Source organism: Nilaparvata lugens, chromosome 1 (assembly GCF_014356525.2).
Source record: "Nilaparvata lugens isolate BPH chromosome 1, ASM1435652v1, whole genome shotgun sequence".
Lineage (NCBI taxonomy): Eukaryota > Metazoa > Arthropoda > Insecta > Hemiptera > Delphacidae > Nilaparvata > Nilaparvata lugens.
Genome location: NC_052504.1, coordinates 69,638,024 through 69,661,238, shown reverse-complemented (window position 1 = coordinate 69,661,238; position 23,215 = coordinate 69,638,024). Strand labels below are relative to the sequence as shown.

The window sequence follows — 23,215 nt, the reverse complement described above, 5'->3', positions numbered from 1 at the left end:
GACTACTCAGTGGTGGAAGATCTTTGGCGAACTTGAATGCATGGCTTTGATTATCGCCTGTCTATGTCATGATCTAGATCATCGAGGAACCAACAACTCATTCCAAATAAAGTGAGTTATCTAGTAATCAAGAATTATCATCTTATTTTGCCAGGAATTGTATTCGAATAAACTAATAATAATATACTCTCACCAACAGAAGCAACTCGATCATCTTTATAGTCTCTCTCACTCGAGTTGAGTTTTATTTTCAGTTCACTTGGATTAAACATTATTTGCACTCAATCCTGCAATTCTAAAATAATTATTCAATTTTATGATTAATATCTGCAATCCTATGCATTAGTCTTATTTTCTCTAGAATTTGGATCAAGTAATAATGTAATCCTATAAAACCTATTTCTCTACACACCTACACCTCTTGCACCCCAACACACAGACGTTTGGTCTTGATATTCGTATTCCGGTAATGCTGGTAAGATTATGAGTTATGGAAGATGTTATGTATTATATAATTGATGTAAAGGAATGAAGTGATATTTTGATTTGATAATAATGTTTTACAAAATTTGTGAAATATAATCTTACCAAAACCAGAATTGTGTAATTCAGTGCTATTTTATCGACTTGTATTCTCAATGGTTGGAAAAAATATAATAGTGCTTCGGTCTCCTTTCCGATTTGAACGTTAGCTGTACACTATCCATTAAAAATTCAATGAGGAGAGCTCTTTCAATAACTATAATTTAATGAAGGTTTTTATTTGTTGCAGGGCATCATCACCCCTTGCTCAGCTGTATTCTACGTCTACCATGGAACACCATCACTTCGATCAATGCATCATGATTCTCAATAGTCAGGTAAGTTCTGAGATTATTCAAAACTATTCAGATTAGAATAACTATTTATTTAATGACGTGGCGAAGTTTGGACAGTAATGTTCACTCTACAACCATGTAATGTCCATTTAACCATGGTTTATAGTTTTGCAGTCTTCTGGTCATGCAATACCGTTTATTTGATACAATTCATTTAACACAATCAAATTGAGGGATTGTGTCCGACTTTTACTCAATTTCAAATGATTCACAGTATGAATTTATTAAGCAAATTGGCTTTATTAAATATTCTCAAGATCATGTTTACTTCATGTCGTCATCAAAAACGAAAGAGTGCAATAATTTAATGATTGGTTTGTTCAATATCAACGAAAAAATCCAAAATTGTCATTTATAAAATCAGTTTAGAATTCAATTTAAATATGCATTATATTTTTAATTCCTCAATTCCAAATAGGCCTAAATTTTGTTGCTTAACACCAGTGGTATGATTCCTCCAATAATTGAAAATAAATTGATACAAATCAAATTTCTCACATTTGTAGGGAAACTGATTTCAGTCATCAGTTTTGTGGAAAGATATTGTATGGGTACTAATTATTTTTATTCAAATATTATATGGTTTTATTTTTTATTCCAGGGAAACCAAATTCTTTCAAATCTATCACCCGATGAATACTCAAGAGTTATAAAGGTATTAGAAGATGCGATCCTCTCCACTGATCTGGCTGTCTATTTTACGTAAGTCCCAACTTTAATTCTCATCTCAGCTTACTTGCATATTAATTAGGCCTTATGAAAAATATGAATATACCGTTGAAATTATAATATTCCTGCTTTATTTTTATTTTTCAAGGTATTGGAATTTGACTGATTCAATGTAGCATGTATCAATATAGACTAATATTATATGATGGATGATATGACAGTAATATTGATAAATTTACTAAGATTAAGATTATAGTTAGTAGGCTTGAATAATATCTCGATACATAATTTTCTTGATGTTTGATTCACGAAACCGATAATTCTTCATGATGAATCTGCGCGAAACCAGAAGTGTCTGGTGGTACTATACAATGCTTTTTGAAGAAATTTAATGATAAGTTAAATATTATTTGAATAAATTTTTTCGTAATTTTATTTCAGTTCATTGTGACTTTGTAATATTACTGTATTCTATATTAAAATTAGTTTGAAATACAGTATTTTTTGTTTGATACAGAAAACGAGGAATGTTCTTGAACCTTGTCAGAGAAAGATCCTATAATTGGAGTAGGGAAGACCACAGAGAACTGCTGAGGGGAATGACAATGACAGTTTGCGATCTTGCAGCCATCACCAAGCCATGGAATGTTGAGAAGAGGGTCAGTTTTCTAGTTGTTGAACCAATTGATCAAATGTCATTGTGAGAGGTGTCTCTCCACTTCTGTGTTTTTCTTATCGCTTTGTCTGTAATTGTTTTTCAAACGGAAATTCATAATAATCATTATAAGAGTAAATATTATATTTTGTCTTGTCATTGAAGAAAGATTTCATTGAAAATGAAAGTGAAATTATATTTCATGTTGCAATATTGTCATAATCTGGTATTTGCTAATTGTACTGAAATAGGTATCTATCCAAACAAATCGTGTTTGTTGTTTGGCAATATGACATGATATTTTTCAATCACATCACCGATGCTTACCGGAATATATAGAAAATGTTACAATATTTTTATCGTAGAGAATGATTAATGTTTCATTTTACTTCATAAACTCATTGTTCTTTTTCAGATAGCGGAACTGGTCACTAGCGAATTCTTTGAACAAGGAGATATTGAAAGACAAGAACTCAACATCACACCTATTGTGAGTGGTTTATACCTTTTTATCAAAATTATTTGATAGAAAAATGTGACACTTGATGAACATTTATTATGGCTGCTGAACATAACTCGTAACTCGTTAGTTTTCAAGTTGAAGTTGTAGAAAATAAGAATGATTTTTATTCATTATTGGTCGAAATAAATCCTTTAAGATGAAATGTCATTGACAATTTCATCAGTATTATACTGATACTTTTTCGAGACTCTCAAACCTTAATGCAGGGTAATGTAATGAAATAGAATTTTCAATTCATTCAAATTATGTATTCTTGTATGGCTAATCACACAAGTTTGGAGCCTCAGTTCAATTTAATTAATTTCAGATTCTTCATTAATTTACCATATCTAAACAAACAATGTCGGTCAGATAGCCGAGTTGACTAAGGTGTTGCACCCTTCAGTCTGCTACTAGTGCTACCTGGTCGCGGGTTCGAATCCCGCCGAATCCCATCGATTAGGCATGATCGTTTGATCATCTCATAACTCACACTCGCACTTTCCATTACTCACGCACAAGCAAAAAGCTCATCCGCGATAAAAAAAAATTGTAGCACCTAATATGTAATTCCCAAAAAATCATTATTGAAAATTCAAGAACTGATTGAGACAATTAATTTTTATCTAATATTGTACAATATTACATTTTATTTTTCTTGTTTCAGGACATCATGAATAGAGAGAAAGAAGATCAACTTCCAGCCATGCAAGTTGATTTCATCGATTCGATATGCTTACCTATTTACGAAGTGAGTAGAAAAGTTCAGAAAAGTGTAGTAGTTCTCATTCTTATGAAAACTATACAGTAACCTTCTTCCACAAAGCTGACACGATCATAATAATGATTCATAACTTGATCTATATGTATAAGGATGTGGATTCTGGTATCCGACTGTCTTATATGTGTATGAACTTCATTGTTCCAATCGAATATTAAAAACCTTGGGAGTTGTTTCATCATGATATTGATATTTCCAAACTTCTTCTTCAACTATTGAGAATTTCTCAAACATGGAAGTAGGTTTTTGTATGTTTATACCTATTATTAAAAAAATCTTGTTAAAACTCTAGCCTCGAACTATTGGAGGCTCAAATGATAGTCGGTATAGTACTTATATATATCTAATTATTATTGAATTTTGAAAAATAATAACTGAACATAAAATTATGACTAAACCCATTGGAATAGAATGATATCACAATAAAATTCAATCATTTAGATATTGTAGAACCATTATTTTTCTATGCTTTTTTAATTCGATTTAATTCAAATTTATGTATTGATCTTAATCAATTTTTATTATGATACATGCAATATGATAACAATTTGCATTTGAATTACAGTCATTTGCTGAACTTTCGGAAAAATTGAGACCACTGGTGCAAGGTGTCCTGGTTAACAGAAAACATTGGGAGAAAATTGCCCTGGAGAACAATCAGAAGAGGAATGACCATCAGATGGAGGAGGATGACTCTTAAACTCAGGTAATTTGCACTTTCAAATAATTATCATCCTCCAGGCAAACGCGCACAGCAACAGACGGTCGTATGTAACAAACGGAGTAAAAATCCCTCCACATGTGTTCGAATGTTGCAAAGCACACAGACGTTTGTATATGTCTGCTCACGTCTGCATTAAGAGGTTTGATTTTTAACTCCGACTGTATATACATTGTATATACTGTATAAGTCTGTCTGTATTTTGTTGTATGCGTTCGCCTTTAAAATCGCAAACCGTACAGGTGTGCTGGTATCTACTATAGAGACAGTTCAATCCGATTATACAGTCTCTATATTATCCACTATGTTGTAATTCGATAGAAATATATTGTTATCAAAATAAATTGAATCAAACATCCTTCTCCAATAATGATCAATATGATCATACAAATCTATGAACTTTAAATATAATACAATTTCAATATTATCAAATGTTTCTGTTGACGCTCCTGCAAACCTTTCCAATATAATACATCTGAAAAGTCAGTTGATTAGTATTACGTTCATTTCATTTTCATATAATTAGATATTTTCAATAACTTCTTCTATCAAAAACAAACTTCATTCAGTTTGATTTTATCATATTACTCATTGAATATTATTATATGGTAGGTTATGATGATATAATATGAATAATTTATATTATATGAATATGAATGAGTCATATAATATATGATGAGTAATCATTTTATGAAATTAGCATAGTGTGTGAATTTTTGCAGGCATCTACAAATCCTATCAATGCGGGCCAAGCTTCCAGGGATTGACAGAAGCATGAACCTTTGGAGAAGTTAAAGTTCCTGGAAATGGTGTGTGAATTTTTTCTTCCAGACCCCACCTAAACCTCTTTCTTTAAAGGTAGGGCTATCATCTTTTATCTATGATACATTTGTTACTCGTCAGAATGAATTTATATTCCCTCCGTTTTTCAAACAATATTATTTCTTCCAATTATTACCTACTCTCAAAATAACTTCTATAAGTTAGTATAGTCATAAATAACGCAATTTACTTTCAAATAATAAGAGAAATGTGGAACTGGAAGTGACATTTTAAAAATTCATATTTATTATGGTTTGCCTTCTAAATTCTTTCCTTCAAGTGTGATGACCCAAGGCTCATCTTGGGATTTCCATACAAGTATTATCATACGATATGAGCAACTCTATCTTGTAACTGTAATTTTTGTATGTTAAGATATTTGGATGGATTCTAGTAGGCCTACCTTGAGATATATGTCACACCACGAATTGAGCACGAATAGAATTCTGCAACCTTTTAACGATGCATGATTTTAATATTCCAAAATCGCTGAAGTTTAGTGCTATACTTACAGTTGGTGATCCTGACTAAACAAAAATTTTTTATCTAAACATTCGTATAATTCAAACAGACCAGCTAAAGGCAAACACACACAGCAACAGACAGACGTATTCAGACAGACTAAGAGAATCAAACGTCTGTAAGAAGGCGTGAGCAGACATAATTATGCAAACAGACGGACATCTGTGAGCGTTGCAACATTCGAACACCTTGGGAGGGACTTTCCTCCGTCTGTCTGCACACGTCCGTCTGTTGATGTGTGCCTTGGCCTCTAGCTGGTGCGTTTAGCTCAAAGGTCAGTTCTTGGTCTACCATCAATGAAAAATTTTGACAAAAAATCCAACCGCTGGAATGATTCACTCTCTCTTTACCATAAGTTGCATCATCAAGAACAGCTGAGGAAGTAAGCTGTTTTTTGATTCATAAATATTGAACATAATAGTTGTTTTCGATAAATAAAAGATCAAACATTATAGTTTTTTTTGTGTTTTGAAGCAAACGTGCTTGGAGTGCCGGTATGCATAATATCTCTGGCGAACTGTATACTCTTGATATTTCAAGCAACATGTTCAGTAATGATGTACTAGTATCATCAAATGAAGCAAATATGCTAATCTCTGTAAATAAAAACCCACATGCCCGTTCAAAAGTTTATCTTGGTAAAGCATTAATAGTGAAACATTACAATGCTGAAGATCTTTATATGCACGATATTGATAAAATCAAGGATGAAATCTTACTGCTGAAGCAACTTAATCACAAAGGCGTTTCAAATCTTCTTTCAACGTTCGTCAGTGGTACCAACATTGCATACGTGATGCCTTTCATGGAATGTGGTTCTTGTCAAGATCTTGTAGAAAGTGAATTTCCAACAGGGCTGCCTGAATGTTGGATTTTTCTAATTGTTAAGAACTTGTTGGAGGTTTTAAATTTTATTCATATGAATGGGATCATTCATAGATCTATTAAAGCTCGTCATATTCTTTTAAACCGGTATGGTGGTGTCAAGTTGACTGGATTTCGGTACGCTATCAAGAAACCGTCTGATAACGGTGGAACCGTCTATGAGTTTCCATATGATTCGATTCCCAATCTGAAGTGGCTCAGTCCTGAAATTCTTCAACAGAGTGGCATTGGTTATACTGAGAAATCAGATGTATACAGCTTAGGGATGACAATATGTGAACTGGCGAATGGTATTCCACCTTTTGAGAACTTGGAACCCAAAAAACTTCTACTTCAGAAAATATCTGGTGCTATTCCTCTAATATTTGACTCTTCAACTCATCTTAAGTTTGAATCTTCTATCAAGTATCTCAGTATACCACCTGAGCAATTGGAGGTATATTCTACTAGAGCCATTAGTGCTAATTTACATTCATTGAAAAACAATTGCTGCATTTCAAACTTTGATGAGAGACCAACTGTTGATGAACTCATGAACAACGAGATTTTTGTTGAATCTGATGAATTCAGCTTAACTCCATCCGTTCTGCCTTTGATTGAATTTAAGAAAATGGAGGACATTGGTGATGTTGAATCATTAGAATGGAACTTCTAGTGAAGCATTTCGATTTACATTATTTATCGTCACGCTGTTTTAAAATTCAATTGTTGGTTAAAAAACAAACTAATTTTTCACCATCATATATCTGGGTTTTTATTTCTAAGAAGTAGTTTTTCTAATATTTATGAATAAATAAAATAAATACACTTGTGTTGTAGTATTGGTGATGTTGAGCAGGGTATCTATATTGAATAAATCTAATAGTTATCACAACCAATTACTTATCATTATTAAATATAAACTAGTTTTATTACACGTTAACCATATTAAATAGTGAATCAATAATTTAATTATTAATCGTTTTCAATTATGAGTTGTTTAATTTATTGTTGATTCTCTATTATTGTATAGTAATCTGTTAATCTGAATGTTATGTCAACGTGTTGGATTATTAAATCTTCTCTCCAATTCATTCACGTACAATTGATTTTGTTTTTTTCTGTTGCAGGTTTCTTTCTGGAATAATTTTTCCTATGTGCAAATGAATGTAATGTTATGTACAGAACTGAAACGAAAGTAACATACCAGTTGTAAGAATCCTATTTATGTAGACAATTCTTGTATATTATGTGTAATTGATGAATCCTGTCGAATAGTATTTTTTCTATGATATTGATCGAAATAAGTTTTAATTTAATTGTTTTATTTGTGATATGAACTGTTGTAAACTCTTTTAATATTTAACTGAATTGAAAATAAATTAATTCCAGTTAATAGTAGTATTATGTGGTTGGAATTCTTTCTTCTCTCACTGCCGACCTTACCTCTGGAATCCGATATCTTCAAGGAAACAATATGTGAAGAGCTGTATACTATGAAAAATAGCTATAGTCAACCGCACGAAGATAGTCCGATGGAAATTGAAACGGCTGAGTACCTCCTCAATTCCCGCAACCATAGACGTTGTCAATTCGTATTAAAAATTAACTCTCATTTATAATCAGTTGTGGACATCGTTGATCAACTCTTATTTGGCAACGTTGCAACCATCTGTTCCAATTTCCATTGATTTTTTTTGTGCGGTTGACTGCAATGCTCAGTTAATATACTTCCATATAGTTTATTACTTTTAAAACTTTTCAATTGATCCGACCTGAAAATTAGTGGTAGCCAATGAGGCTTTAAAATGTAATCTATTGGAAAAGTTTTGAATAATAATTATAAATTACATGTAAGACAAAATAATTGATTGGAGAGTAATCTAATTAATTGAATATGTATATTAATGTTGTAAAGTTCTCCATATATTAAAGAAACCCATTTTTATTTTTGTCATCACATGACTCACGTAACATTTTACAATGTTGGCTCCAAAACAATTTACAAACATAACATTGTTGGCTTGGGTTTAAAAAAAATATGAATTTTATTTTAGTGAGATACACAAAATATAGTGAGGGGACATGTCCCTCTTTCCTTGGCAGAATCTACGCCCGTGCTCAATGTTGTAATATTTATTCGTTTATTACAAGTTGGTATATTAATTTTATAAAAATTAAACTTTCATAAAAAGAGGTAATTCGGCTTTGTAATTTAAGATCAAAATTAGATTTATTTATTGCAATTCGTTGAAGCTTCCGGATTTCGGCCAATAATCTGACTCATGATATACACTCCTGAAGGACTAAGAAGAATGATTTTGGATGGATCTGATCATCTTCAAAAATACTATGATGATCCTTATACATAGTGATTTTTCTTATGACCCTTTTCAAATCTGTGGAATTCTTTCCCAATAGAGATAAATTTCGTAGTAAGCGATATATCGTTAAACGATTTCGATGAGAAATTGAAATTTATTCTTCCAAAAATACATAGATTACAAATGTTGTATTAAACCACCACTGAGTTTATACAGTGTGGGCCCGTTCATGTTCCATATGCATTTTTACTTTCCTTGCCCTACCATAGGTAAGGAAAGTATTGCTTTCCAAAAAAAATTAAGGTACCCTAATTTCATGTTTTCTATACGTTTCAAGGTCCCCTGAGTCCAAAAACATGATTTTTGGGTGTTGGTCTGTGTGTTTATGTGTGTGTGTGTATGTGTGTGTGTGTGTGTGTATGTCTGTGAACACGATAACTCCATTCCTAATTAACCGATTGACTTGAAATTTTAAACTTAAGGTCCTTATACCATGAGGATCCGACAATAAGAAATTCAATAAAATTCAATTCAAGATGGCGGAAAAAATGGCGGATAATTACTAAAAAACCATGTTTTTCACGTTTTTCTCGAAAACGGCTTTAACGATTTTCTTCAAATTCATACCATGGATAGATATTCATAAGCACTATCAACTGGCATGAGTCTCATTTCTGGGAAAATTTCAGGAGCTCCGTAATATTCTTGAGAAAAATGGCGGATAATGACTAAAAATACATGTTTTCACGTTTTTCTCGAAAACGGCTCTAACGATTTTCTTCAAATTCATACCATGGATAGATATTCATAAGCACTATCAACTGGCATGAGTTTTTTCTGGGAAAATTGCAGGAGCTCCGTAATATTATTGAGAAAAATGGCGGATAATTACTAAAAAACCATGTTTTTACGATTTTCTCAAAAATAACTTGACCGATTTTTTTCAAATTCATACCCTGTATAGTTATTTATCAGCTCTATCAACTGGCATGAGTCTCCTTTCTGGGAAACCAATGGGGGGTCCACCCCATCCTTGGGAAATGGACTTAGTAACCTCCTTCTCGTGCATGAGGTAGGTAGGAAGCGCAGTTCATAAAAAGAACACATAGTCGAGATATTTCATCTGTAGAACAGCTGTTTTGACGAATTTAAAAAAAATGACGACTGAAAAAATCATCGAATTTCACAATTCACACAAAGAAAAAGTACTCTGAAAACAATTATAATTATATACACATAACTTATACAGAAGTCTTATACAATCGTAGTTTCAAATATGAGCAAGGAAAGTTGTGTGAGTGTACCACACCAGATTTTTTAATCTCTTGATCAGTATGGATACAATGTCAATGAAATATCCTATTATATTAAGCGAGCAATTTCTGTATATCTGTTTATATTTTTATACCTGGTTATTTTTATATCTGGTTATTTATGTTCCACGGATCTTGAAAACGGCTCTACGATTTTCATGAAATTTGGAACATAGTAGGTTTAGGATATAAAAATTCGATTGCACTAGGTCTCATCCTTGGGAAAACTCGCTGAACGACATTAAACGGATAATTAATTCATCCTTGGCTGAAACAGCTGAGACTTTCGTCGTCTGTGGATAATAAAAAGTGTGCGAGTGATTCTGTGGAAAATAAAAATATCGCATCCCCGAAAATCATAAGCTGACGTATAGCCAGCTGTAAATATAAACACGATCATTTTAGACAATTATTGTGTTCTGTTTATCATTAAATAAAAATAACGAGCGAAGCTCGGTGCCCCGATATTTTTTATTAAACAAAAATAAAACAGCAGAGCTCTGCATGAATAGAAACGTAAATAATAAACTATACAATGCCTTCAATATGAATAGTAAATATGATCAGATCTTGAACTACAAACTATGTATTCGATTTATTGGAATGAAATATGTGTAGGCTACTTTCGATACATTTGGCAAACAATATTGAGTCCTATATACAGGTGTCCACAAAAGGTGAAACAGTCGAAGACTATAGATTCTAACGAGCTGGTGACTGACGAGCCGAGCATCCACATTTTTATATCTCACTCTCGTCAACGTCAACCATTGCTTGTTGCTTGTTGGCGTTCAGGGACTTAGCAGGAGTGTGGCCGAGCCTCGTTCTATTGCCTCGCGATCATCTACTATGCCATAGCCACCTTAATACGTATTGTATTAAGCTGCGTACACATATTCGTGCTTCCAACCCGCACCGAGCACGCTCCTCCCTCGTACCACCATCGAACCACAGTCGCACCGCCCACGCACCCATCATGAACGTTACGGAAGATGTTAGATCTTCTCGCGTTCCCCGGTCGAACCACTGTTGCTCGCCGGTCGATCATCAATCGCTCTGCTGGAGTGACGTTCGGTTGCGGAGCAGAGCGACAGTCTGTACGCACCTTTAGAGGTGGCTATGACTATGTATGCCCATGCCATAGTGGATGATGCGGGGCAATAGAACGAGTAACACCTGGTAACGATGGCTACTATAATAGCCACCTCTAATACGTATTAGAGGTGACTATGCTACTATGCCACCGCACAAAGAAGGATTCTTCCTTCTCTATTGCAACCGCCCGTCTTCGCTTGCCTCCGCTCCGATTTTTGTGGAGCCCAGACGAGTGAAGGCGATTGGTTCCTTACCACTGAACACTGATTCTGATGGGACGCTTGTCTTCTTATGGGTAAAATGTGGAAGGCAAGACCAATGGGAGCCTTCCGTTTTGGCCACCTGGCCGGACCCAGACACTTCATTCATTTATTTATTTGTCAATATAATCACAAACAAGACAATTCACCCAAAGTAAGAATACATAAAAAAAATTAAAACATATGAAGATAACAAAAAGACATAATTGGCTAGCGACTAGTCAGAAGTGTGGCCTAATGATGTCCATGCTATCTATAATGACAGCATTTGATATACATTGCTGTTGCTATCCTTCTTTACAATTTGAAAAATAAGAAAGAGAGAATGATATCATTTTCTACGTTTGCAATATTGCCTGCTTCTTGATTATCAACCAAATATTTTATCTATTTTATAAAAAAATCATTATATAATGATCGGAAAATATTCTCTCAACAAATAAAATATAATTTATTATTTTCAACAAAAATTCACAGTTAATATTAAATCAGATAAACTCTTATAGTAGGTAATGGTAAAGCAACCATTGCTAAATAATCAAAGCATAAGAAAATTTCGAATGATAATGAAGATATTACCATTTAAAATTAAAAACCCATCCTGTATTTGCTGTATTTGCTTATCATTCCACAAAGCAGGTAGTACTAGTATTTTTTATCTCGGCAACGATGCCAAATCTGTTTTTGACAATGTAGAAATATAATTAATAAAGACAGATAATCGGCAACGCTGTTCTCCTATCTTTATCCACGGTCATTATAACGTGGATCTCACTATAGGCCTATAGTGAGGTCCACATTATAATGACATAATTATTTTATTAGCAATGGCATTGCTATCCTTCTCTATCATTCAACAAAGTGGATAACGCTTTCTCTTTCTCGCTTTGCTCTGTTGTCAGATCGTCTTTTAACAATGTAGAACTAATAATTAATTAAAATATTTTATCTTATTTATAAAAATTATCATGAAATTATTGAAAAATATAATTTCTTGCTTTATAAAACATAATTGATTATTTTAAACGAGAATTGACTAGACAGTAGGGATCGGCAACGATGTTTTCCTATCTTTCTTCATTATAAACGTGAACCTCACTATATGGGACCGCGGGATTAGAAATATCTGGAACTCAAAATATCCATGTTGAATAATGTCCCATGCTTAAAAACTGTTGCTAGGTGGAAATCGGAATATTTGTCAGCCAGCGGAATTGGAAATATCCGGAACTCGAAACCCTTCCTTCCACTCATGCTCAAGTAACCGTTTTCACAAGCAACGGAACTGATTCGATGAAACCGATAACTGGGCATGCGTACTACAAAAATGTGTTTGGCGTACATCTCCTTGTCATCATGTTGCCTTTTTAATAATTTAAATTATTTTGATCATTGTTTTAAGGTTAGGAAACGTGAGGACTGAGGATAAGAATTCAATGTTATGAGTTGTACTGTTTGGCATTCTAATGTTATTTCATAGTTATTGATGCTTTTAGATTTATTTATTAGCTTCTTCTAGTTAATATTTACTCTAATAATATAGTTAGTAGTAAATTAGGGTAATAAAAATGCCTGTAGACTCGAGACGTTTGCAAGGACCTGAAACCACATTTCCCTATCATTTATACGTCAATAAGCAACCTTTAACTCATGCTCAATGGCTAAAACAAGTTGTTAAATCCAACGGAAAGAGAACGGATGGCAGGAAACATGATGAAATTCGTAAAATATGTAAGTACCGGTATGCTTTTTTTTTAACTAATTCAAAAGTTCAGCATAGCCTATGAGAATAACATTTGTGAGTGTGAGACGCACCTCCCGGGTGCCGGGTAGCATCAGAAACGAGACTGATAGGGTAAGGTTTATAGGTAATAGAGTTAAAAACTTGAAGTTTTGAAGAATTTTATTGGGTAAAATAAAGCTGCGTTTACTCTGAAGTTATCAACAAAATGTTTATTTCTCCGTCCTAATAGATTCTATTAGATAAACATAACTTATCAAACACTAGATGAACATAATTATGTGGGCTGCACTTTAGTATATTTGCCGCGGAATCTAGCATTGAGACCTACATAGATCGATAGAGGAGATCAAGACGAGATCAACCATGTATAACATTCTTGTCGATTTCCAAGGATTAGCTGAAAAAAACATGGCTGAAAGTTCAAAATTTTTATATCAATTTTTATTTTTTATAATTTTTTAATGGCTACAATATGTTTTAAACTAGTGCAATCTTATGTAAAATTTGACGAGTGAAACTAAATGAAACTAAATTTCAGGTTCGTAACTTCAGTAGTTTTTGAGATATTGCAAAAAATGTGCGAAAATGTGCAAATTTTTGGTTTAAAAGAGGTGAACCTGTTTTCATGGTGATTGATAGGTATTTTAAACTATTGGTTTAAGTAGAATGTTGAATTCTAAAGGAAATGTTCAGTCACTTGATTGCCTAAACTCAAAATTGTTCAAGATATTTGGGCAAATGAAAATATTGCAACTTTATTTTTTGCTACCTAGGAAAAACTTAGATTTGGAAAAGCTTAGATGGGAAAAGCTTAGGTTAGGATGAGCGTGGATCAGGAAAATCTTGGTTAGGGGAAGCTTAGGTTAGGAGAAGCTAGGGTCAGGAAAAGCTTGGATTAGGGAAAACTTGGGTTAGTAAAAGCTTATATTCAGAAAAAAGCTTAGGTTGGGAAAAGCTTAGATTAGGAAAAGCTAAGGCTAGAAGAAGCTCAGGTTGGAAAAAAGCTAAGGTTGGGAAAAGCTTAGGTTAGGGGGAGCTTGGTCTGAGAAAAGCTTAGGTTAGGGAAAGCTTGGGCTAGTAAAACTTTGATTATAAAAAGCTGAGGTCAGGAAAAGCTTAGGTTAGAAAAAACTTAGATTAGGAAAAAGCTAAGGTTGGGAAAAGCTTAGGTTAGGGGGAGCTTGGTCTGAGAAAAGCTTAGGTTAGGGAAAGCTTGGGCTAGTAAAACTTTGATTATAAAAAGCTGAGGTCAGGAAAAGCTTAGGTTAGAAAAAACTTAGATTAGGAAAAAGCTAAGGTTAGGAAAAGCGTTGGTTAGGAAGAAAGTTAAGGTTAGTAAAAGCTTAGGTTAGGGGAAGCTGGGTCTGGGAAAAGTTAGGTTAGAAAAAGCTTGGGTTAGGAAAAGCTTAAATTTAAAAAAAAGGTTAGGTTAGGAAAAAGCCAGAGATGGGGAAAGCTTAGGTTGGGAAAAGCTTAGATAAGGAGAAAGCTAAGATTAGGAAAATCCTAGGTAAGAAAAAGCTCAGGTATGGAGAAGCTGGGTCTGGGAAAAGCTTAGGTTAGAGAGGGCTTGAGTTAGGAAAAGCTTAGTTTAGATGAGGCTGTGTCTGGGATAAAATTAGGTTGGGAAAAGGTTAGGTTGGGAAAAGTTTAAATTGGATAAAAGCTTAGGTTAGGAAAATATTAGGTTAGGTGAAGCTTAGATTAGGAGAAAGCTTAGATTAGGGAAAGCTTAGATTAGGAAAAGCTTGGATTATGAGAAGCTTTAATTAGGTAAAGCTTAGATTAGGGAAAGCTTAGGTTAGGAGAAACTAGGTTCAGGAAAAGCTTAGGTTAGGAAAAGCTTGGTTTAATTTAATTATTTTTGTAATCTTTTAAAGCGTCTGAATCGCATTGGAAGCTGAATAAAATGTGATCCACAACATCGGTCTGCACTATGCCTATGCATACATATTTAACTCCTCTAAAGCTAGAATACTACATTTTCTTGTATTTTTTCCCAAATATCTTAATAATTTATAAAAGTTTAAAAGTTTCTTACCTCAAATCTATTTTAATAAATTCCCTGCAAAAATCCCAATGAGATTAAGCCAATTTAGTAGTCACTAAAAGTAGTAAAAAAAGATTAAATATGAGAATTGAAGAGTATTGAGTGTGCAATTTTTTCATTTTCCCAAATATCTCGAACAATTTTGAGTTTAGGCTATCAAGTGACTGAACATTTTTCCTTTAGAATTTATGATTCTACTAGAGCCAATAGTTTAAAATACCTGTTAATCATCATAAAAACAAGTTAACCTCTTCTAAAGCAAAAATTTGCACGTTTCTGCACATTTTTTGCATTATCTCAAAAACTACTACAGTTACAAACCTGAAACTAGTTTCATTGGATTCCTCGTCAAATTTTACATAAGATTGCACCATTTTAAAACATATTGTAGCCATGAAAAAATTATAAAAAATAAAATTTGATATGAAAATTTTGTACTTTCGGCCATGTTTTTTCAGCTAATCCTTGGAAATCGACAACAATGTTAAACATGGTTGATGTCGTCTTGAGCTCCTCTATCGATCTATGTAGGCCTCAATGCTAGATTCCGCGGCTCATATACTGAAGTTCCCCATTATGTGTTTGTCAAGTTCCGTTCAATCTTATTGCATCTATAAGGACGAAAAATAAACATTTTGTTAATAACTTTGGTGTAAACGCTGATTTAATCCTCATATATTCTATTAAATTGAACGGAACTTGACAAATACATATGTTTATCATGTGTATGATAAACTATGTTCAATCTAATAGTTTGGTGTAAACGCTGATTTAATCCTCATAGATTCTATTAAATTGAACGGAACTTGACAAACACATATGTTTATCATGTGTATGATAAACTATGTTCAATCTAATAGAATAGTTTAAGTTATTAACATTTTGTTAATAACTCTGGTGTAAACGCTGCTTAAGGATACCATGCCTGTTATTGTTTATTTCTTGTTGTGTTCTTTTCTTTTGTTACGTTTATTTAAATAATTGGTTTTTATATAATTGACGCATTAATGTAGCCTACAATATTGTATGTCTTGAATAAAGAGATTGATTGATTGATAAATCACTTGTAGTTCAATGAAAGGTTATAGCTACTTTAGAGGCTATAGTTTTGTTTGATACACAATTATTGACCCACAGCTTCATATGAAATATTGTAATCAGTAGTATTTAATTTAAATATTAATAGAATGATATAGCCGAGTTTAGTAATTAATAATTAAAAATATTTATGGAATGGTCATATCAAAAATCCACCACCACCACGGGCGTAGAGTTCACTTTTGGAGGATTCCTTAATCCTCCGGCCTTTGTTTGAATTAAAAAATACTTTATTCACTCAACTTTAAGCTCTTTTAGGGTTAAAACCAAGTACACACTAGTAGACCTCAACACAGCTGATAGAACAACCGAAACATGCTGGAGCTCGGCTGAGACGTCTTGTCTCTAGATTCAATTGACGTTCATACTAAGAAATGTTGTTCTACATGTCTACTTTGCATGGAGTCTGCCTTTTCCGTTGGGAGGCCCTAGACCTGCTATTTATGGTCTTGCAACCAGCCCGTAGATGAGGATTGGTATATAGGCAACCTGATGTCTAGACCACAGTCTTGCCGAGTCTCTTGCCTCTATTAAACAATGGTTGGCGAGAGTGTGGATGCTCGGCTCTCTACTCGCTCGTCTCATCCACACTCTTTCGTTTGTCGTCATTTGTATGCACTCGGCATGAGACACGTCTCTGAAACTTGTCTCATAGTGTGCTCACTATAACAATCAGGCTTTATATTTCTCCAACATCGGCATCAATAAATTTTCTATAGGATGGTCATGACCTTAAGAAGCATAGTTTTCTAGGATGAGAAAAAATAGTATATTTGAACCACCCCCATCACCTTAGCTCAGGGAGTAGGGATGGACACTTTTGATGTATTCATACCCTAAATACCTATTATAAACAAAGCTGCGGGGTTGAAAATTGTGTTCCAAATACTTCCCTTCATACCTTCTTTAGCAAGCTACCTTTGAAATGATCAACGCTCAACAGCCTCACCATTTATTAGTGCATTTACTTGAATTGATTAACATTTCCAATTCGTTTGAGTTTGCAATATAACTGATATCGTTTCCTAATCATGTTCTATCTCACTATTTCCACAGTTTTGAAAACATCCGTTATGAGTCAAGCCAAAGGTTCAGCCTATATAGAAGTTGGCAATACAAAGGTTATTTGCTCAGCATTTGATCCTCGTGAAATACCCAACAACAATAAATTCAGTCTGAATGGCGAGTTATTTTGTGAATTCAAATTTGCCAACTTCTCACAGAAGAAACGAAGAGGATTTATACGTGATGCTGAGGAAAAGGATCTCAGCGTCTGTTTGAAACGCGCCCTGGAGCCTGCTGTATGTAGGGTAAGTTGACAATAATTAATTAAAATTTCATAAATTAGGTACCTAATGTCCGAAAATTGTGTAAATAAAAACCTTGCTATTCCATCTTTCAACATTTGATTCAAATAATGTGAACAATAAAAATTGATTTGATTGATTTTCCATTATTTTTTACTATCACCATTCTTAATAGGTTTGTTGTGTGGATGTTTGGTAAGCTGGTAAGGAATTTGCATATTTTTTTTTCATTTTGTGGTTTTATCCAAAAATTTCCAATGTCGTGATCAAGGCCAGGTTTTTCTGGATCGATCGTGTCAAGTAATTAAAAACAATATTCATAAACTGTAGGCAGTATCACAGTCCAGCAAAGCTCTCACTAAAGACATCCTCCAACTGGTAGAAGCTCCTTCCAATGAGCCACCGCGACAATGAGTTCCTGAATACATTTACAGGGCGCGCCCTAACTGAGTCTGGCAGGCAGTTAAACATTCGCACAGCCAACACTGGGAAACTATCCTTCACTCTTGACAGGCGACAGTGCGGCACATCCAAGTTGACCCTCCCTCGAGTTCCTGTAAATGCACTTCCTCTCTTCTGGTGAATGTGTAGATGTTTTTCCTGAGCGATGACAGTATGTAGAGGTCATAATTATACTGTATGGATACCCAAACGCTGGAATATGGGCTGGCAGTGTGCATCATACTCACTACATGTCATTATACGGAGTGCCTTCTTCTGGAGCAGGAGTTTGTTACTGAAAAGTTCCTTCATAAAAAAGTAATAAATCCATCGGATATATATTGCAAGAACCAACACCAATTTATGTAGTGACTGGACTAAAACGTACATGCATAACATGAAATGTTATTGTGTACTTGAATGTTTTATTTATTAAATTATATTCACTTTATATTATACAGTATTATAATTTATTTACGTTGATACTAAGAAATTGTTCTACATGTCTACTTTGCATGGAGTCTGCCTTTTCCGTTGGGAGGCCCTAGACCTGCTATTTATGGTCTTGCAACCAGCCGTAGATGAGGATGGTATATAGCAACCTGATGTCTAGACCACAGTCTTGCCGAGTCTCTTGCTCTTGCCTCTATTAAACAATGGTTGGCGAGAGTGTGGATGCTCGGCTCTCTACTCGCTCGTCTCATCCACACTCTTTCGTTTGTCGTCATTTGTATGCACTCGGCATGAGACACGTCTCTGAAACTTGTCTCATAGTGTGCTCACTATAACAATCAGGCTTTATATTTCTCCAACATCGGCATCAATAAATTTTCTATAGGATGGTCATGACCTTAAGAAGCATAGTTTTCTAGGATGAGAAAAAATAGTATATTTGAACCACCCCCATCACCTTAGCTCAGGGAGTAGGGATGGACACTTTTGATGTATTCATACCCTAAATACCTATTATAAACAAAGCTGCGGGGTTGAAAATTGTGTTCCAAATACTTCCCTTCATACCTTCTTTAGCAAGCTACCTTTGAAATGATCAACGCTCAACAGCCTCACCATTTATTAGTGCATTTACTTGAATTGATTAACATTTCCAATTCGTTTGAGTTTGCAATATAACTGATATCGTTTTCTAATCATGTTCTATCTCACTATTTCCACAGTTTTGAAAACATCCGTTATGAGTCAAGCCAAAGGTTCAGCCTATATAGAAGTTGGCAATACAAAGGTTATTTGCTCAGCATTTGATCCTCGTGAAATACCCAACAACAATAAATTCAGTCTGAATGGCGAGTTATTTTGTGAATTCAAATTTGCCAACTTCTCACAGAAGAAACGAAGAGGATTTATACGTGATGCTGAGGAAAAGGATCTCAGCGTCTGTTTGAAACGCGCCCTGGAGCCTGCTGTATGTAGGGTAAGTTGAGAATAATTAATTAAATTTCATAAATTAGGTACCTAATGTTCGAAAATTGTGTAAATAAAAACCTTGCTATTCCATCTTTCAACATTTGATTCAAATAATGTGAACAATAAAAATTGATTTGATTGATTTTCCATTATTTTTTACTATCACCATTCTTAATAGGTTTGTTGTGTGGATGTTTGGTAAGCTGGTAAGGAATTTGCATATTTTTTTTTCATTTTGTGGTTTTATCCAAAAATTTCCAATGTCGTGATCAAGGCCAGGTTTTTCTGGATCGATCGTGTCAAGTAATTAAAAACAATATTCATAAACTGTAGGCAGTATCACAGTCCAGCAAAGCTCTGACTAAAGACATCCTCCAACTGGTAGAAGCTCCTTCCAATGAGCTACCGCGACAATGAGTTCCTGAATACATTTACAGGGCGCGCCCTAACTGAGTCTGGCAGGCAGTTAAACATTCGCACAGCCAACACTGGGAAACTATCCTTCACTCTTGACAGGCGACAGTGCGGCACATCCAAGTTGACCCTCCCTCGAGTTCCTGTAAATGCACTTCCTCTCTTCTGGTGAATGTGTAGATGTTTTTCCTGAGCGATGACAGTATGTAGAGGTCATAATTGGATACCCAAACGCTGGAATATGGGCTGGCAGTGTGCATCATACTCACTACATGTCATTATACGGAGTGCCTTCTTCTGGAGCAAGAGTATGTTACTCAAAAGTTACCAAAAAGTAATAAATCCATCGGATATATATTGCAAGAACCAACACCAATTTATGTAGTGACTGGACTAAAACGTACATGCATAACATGAAATGTTATTGTGTACTTGAATGTTTTATTTATTAAATTATATTCACTTTATATTATACAGTATTATAATTTATTTACGTTGATATATTAGATCACTTCTTTTCATGGAATACAGTTTCTTAGTGTTAAGCAGATACACATTAATAACAAATCAAGCTCGACAATAATGTTGTATGTGTTTCAGCATGAATTTCCCAACTTCCAAGTGGACGTGTATGCTCTGGTTCTGGAGGATGACGGTGGAGCTCTGGCCGCTGCAATCACCTGCGCCAGCCTTGCTCTGGCTGATGCCAGCATACCCATGTATGACCTAGTCACTGCTTTAACATTGGTTAGTAGATAAATAATTGTAGTTTTGAACTAGTCAATCTAGAGTAGATTTATGCACAAATTATGTGTTTAAACACATAAAATGTGATTGTGGTCGATATTCCAAATTTATACTTTTGTATAATTAGACTATCCTTCTATTCAATCACCTACACTCGTATGGAAGGGAAAGAAAATGCTTTTCAGCCAGGAATAATCTGTGCTAGTTGTTCTATAATAATTATATTATATAGGCATGCTCTATAATTTTATAGTTATCAGGTCTCAAGTTTGAATTGCTTTTATGTTTAATGGTTGCAGGGTGTTCATGGTGACTACAAGTTTCTGGACCCAACTTCAGAAGAAGAGCGCTTATGCTGTCATGAACCACCTGGACCCAACAAAAATCCGTTTGTTGCTGTGTGCGTTTGCTTGAAAAAGCCAAGTACAACTGTTTGACTCATACACTAAACACTATTTTATCTACAACCATTCGAATACAGCAGTTGAAGTGTTTTATTGTCGATTGCTATAGGTTAGAACAAAGACGTTTTGATAATATGCTAGAAAGGTCATAATAACAGCACATGGTAAATATTTCATCGATGAATTTTGTCAGATAAAAATACAATATGAAGGAATGAATAAACAGGCATCAACCCAAAGCTTATATTACAAAATTGAGGTTATGTTCAAACTCACAGCACAGACTATCATTGAAAAAAGCAAGCGAATAATATTAACAACCCTATTGAAAGCTGACTTCATTAAGCCGCGTCCAGACTTTGGCGATCGACAAAGTCGATCAACATGTTCAATATTTGGATGTGGACTAGTAAATGTAGACTAGTCGAGCGGCACACGCCGGCGTAAGTCAATTTAAATTCAAGTTAATGAATAAATGAGTGACTCGGAAGACGCGCTGAAGTGGCGGCTGCTGCAATTATCATTGCAGTTGCAGGGAGTCAGCATGATCGCCGTCGTCGCCGCCCAAGGAGGTTTTGGGTAAGACCCAGCATAGTACTGAAGTATAGTAGTGAAGAATTTATGAAGGATTAATTGCATAATGATGTTGATGATTTGAACTTGGATTACATATGTGACGTAGGCTTTCAGAACTTTTTTCAGAATGAAAATATATTAAGTAAAATTGCACCAGTAATCATCAAACAAGACACAAAATTCATACCAGTTATTCCAGTGAGCCAGCGCCTTGCAGTAAATCTGCGTTTTTTGGCAACAGGAGATTTTTACGTATGATTGGGCCACCTCTTTAAAATTACAAAGCAGCAATATTAATATAATTGACCGAGCGAAGTGAGGTCTAAGATTCAAGTCGACGACGGTTTGGCATTTCTCTTAATGTTTAAATGTTATATGTTCTTATGTTGCGCATTTACGGCGAAACGCGGTAATAGATTTTCATGAAATTTGACAGGTATGTTCCTTTTTAAATTGCGCGTCGACGTATATACAAGGTTTTTTTTTGAAATTTTGCATTTCAAGGATAATATAAAAGGAAAAAGGAGCCTCCTTCATACGCCAATATTACCGTAAAAATCAGACTATAGAATTATTAATCATAAATCAGCTGACTAGTGGACTACAATACTACCCGTTCAAAAACATCGAACATCTTGAAAATGTATCTTTCCATCAACGTTGTAGACAGTTGCAGCCAGACCTGATAACAGCGCTCACACTCACATTCCGGGACGACATGTCACGGTACGATAGGACAGAAAGCTCTATGTTCATTTAGGATTTTTTCTAGACATTTTAAATTGATAAATTATTTATTAATTTTTGAGAAAACATAACAACAGGTCAATCTAACTTACTGAGCGCGAGGTCTACTGTTCACAGAACTACTAGTAATATAAACTTAAAATAATTTTCAATAAAATAAATATTGAAAGAACAGTGTGAATGTTGTGCAACCTCGTTCAACACGTCCACACTACTGATTTCGATTAGACTTCTCGATCCGAACCGACTTGATTCGGGTTGAATTCGGTTCGGGCCGACATGATTCGACAAAGCCGGGCGACATGTCCACACTTGTTCAACAGTGTCGATCGACCCTGTAGATCCACCTCATTCGGCATAGTGTGGACGCGGCTTTAGAGATCACTCATTCAACTTTTATTCTTAAAAATGAATGAGTCATAGTTCAGTACTGAGAAACGCTCTTGATTTTAATTATAATATGAATACAATGAAGTCTGACACGCTTAGTCACTTGAATAAATCTTCTTTTTTGTAACAGGAAGGAATACCTAGACTTTTATGTCACTATTTATTTTATCTTATGCATTTTCTTATGTATTAATTTATCAAATAATGTCTAAAGTGAACATTTTCGTTTCAGATAACGCAATTAAAGCAAATTGGTGTGATGGATTGTGAATTCGTCATCGAAGAATCGATTTCAGTGAGCAGCCATTGTTCTCAAACCCATAAGCTATCCCAGCAATGTCTTGCCCAAGTGGTTTTGAAAACGACCAAAGAGAAGAAACGACTTCTGGAGTTGGGCGAAACATTCAAAAAGATGGATGTCGGGTCGGTAAATAATGCAAACTGATATTTCATCTCAAATAGTTCTCCA

The 23,215-nt window shown here is 34.4% G+C and overlaps 2 protein-coding genes across 14 annotated transcripts in view; both read left to right on the top strand.

Moving 5' to 3' along the window:
* Positions 1 to 7,821, top strand: part of LOC111045654 (dual 3',5'-cyclic-AMP and -GMP phosphodiesterase 11) — a 169,553-nt gene extending 161,732 nt beyond the window's left edge. For 11 of the 13 annotated variants that reach the window (XM_039441487.1, XM_039441468.1, XM_039441444.1 and 8 more), the window contains 9 exons: positions 2 to 111; positions 773 to 860; positions 1,480 to 1,580; positions 2,065 to 2,206; positions 2,618 to 2,692; positions 3,372 to 3,455; positions 4,051 to 4,191; positions 4,929 to 5,064; positions 7,545 to 7,818. In XM_039441487.1, the coding sequence (XP_039297421.1) occupies positions 2 to 111; positions 773 to 860; positions 1,480 to 1,580; positions 2,065 to 2,206; positions 2,618 to 2,692; positions 3,372 to 3,455; positions 4,051 to 4,185 (735 nt within the window). In that variant the 3' untranslated portion in view covers positions 4,186 to 4,191; positions 4,929 to 5,064; positions 7,545 to 7,818. Of the gene's footprint in view, position 1; positions 112 to 772; positions 861 to 1,479; positions 1,581 to 2,064; positions 2,207 to 2,617; positions 2,693 to 3,371; positions 3,456 to 4,050; positions 4,192 to 4,928; positions 5,065 to 7,544 lie in introns of all 13 variants that reach the window. The other 2 variants (XM_039441419.1, XM_039441495.1) reach the window with 1 other exon arrangement.
* A 4,949-nt stretch (positions 7,822 to 12,770) lies between these two features.
* Positions 12,771 to 21,081, top strand: LOC111045649 (exosome complex component MTR3). The gene is made up of 4 exons (XM_039441520.1): positions 12,771 to 13,137; positions 17,355 to 17,608; positions 20,483 to 20,629; positions 20,929 to 21,081. The coding sequence occupies exons 1-4, from the start codon at positions 12,975 to 12,977 to the stop codon at positions 21,064 to 21,066; spliced, it is 702 nt and encodes a 233-aa protein (XP_039297454.1). The 5' UTR covers positions 12,771 to 12,974; the 3' UTR covers positions 21,067 to 21,081.
* The last annotated feature ends 2,134 nt before the right edge of the window (positions 21,082 to 23,215 follow it).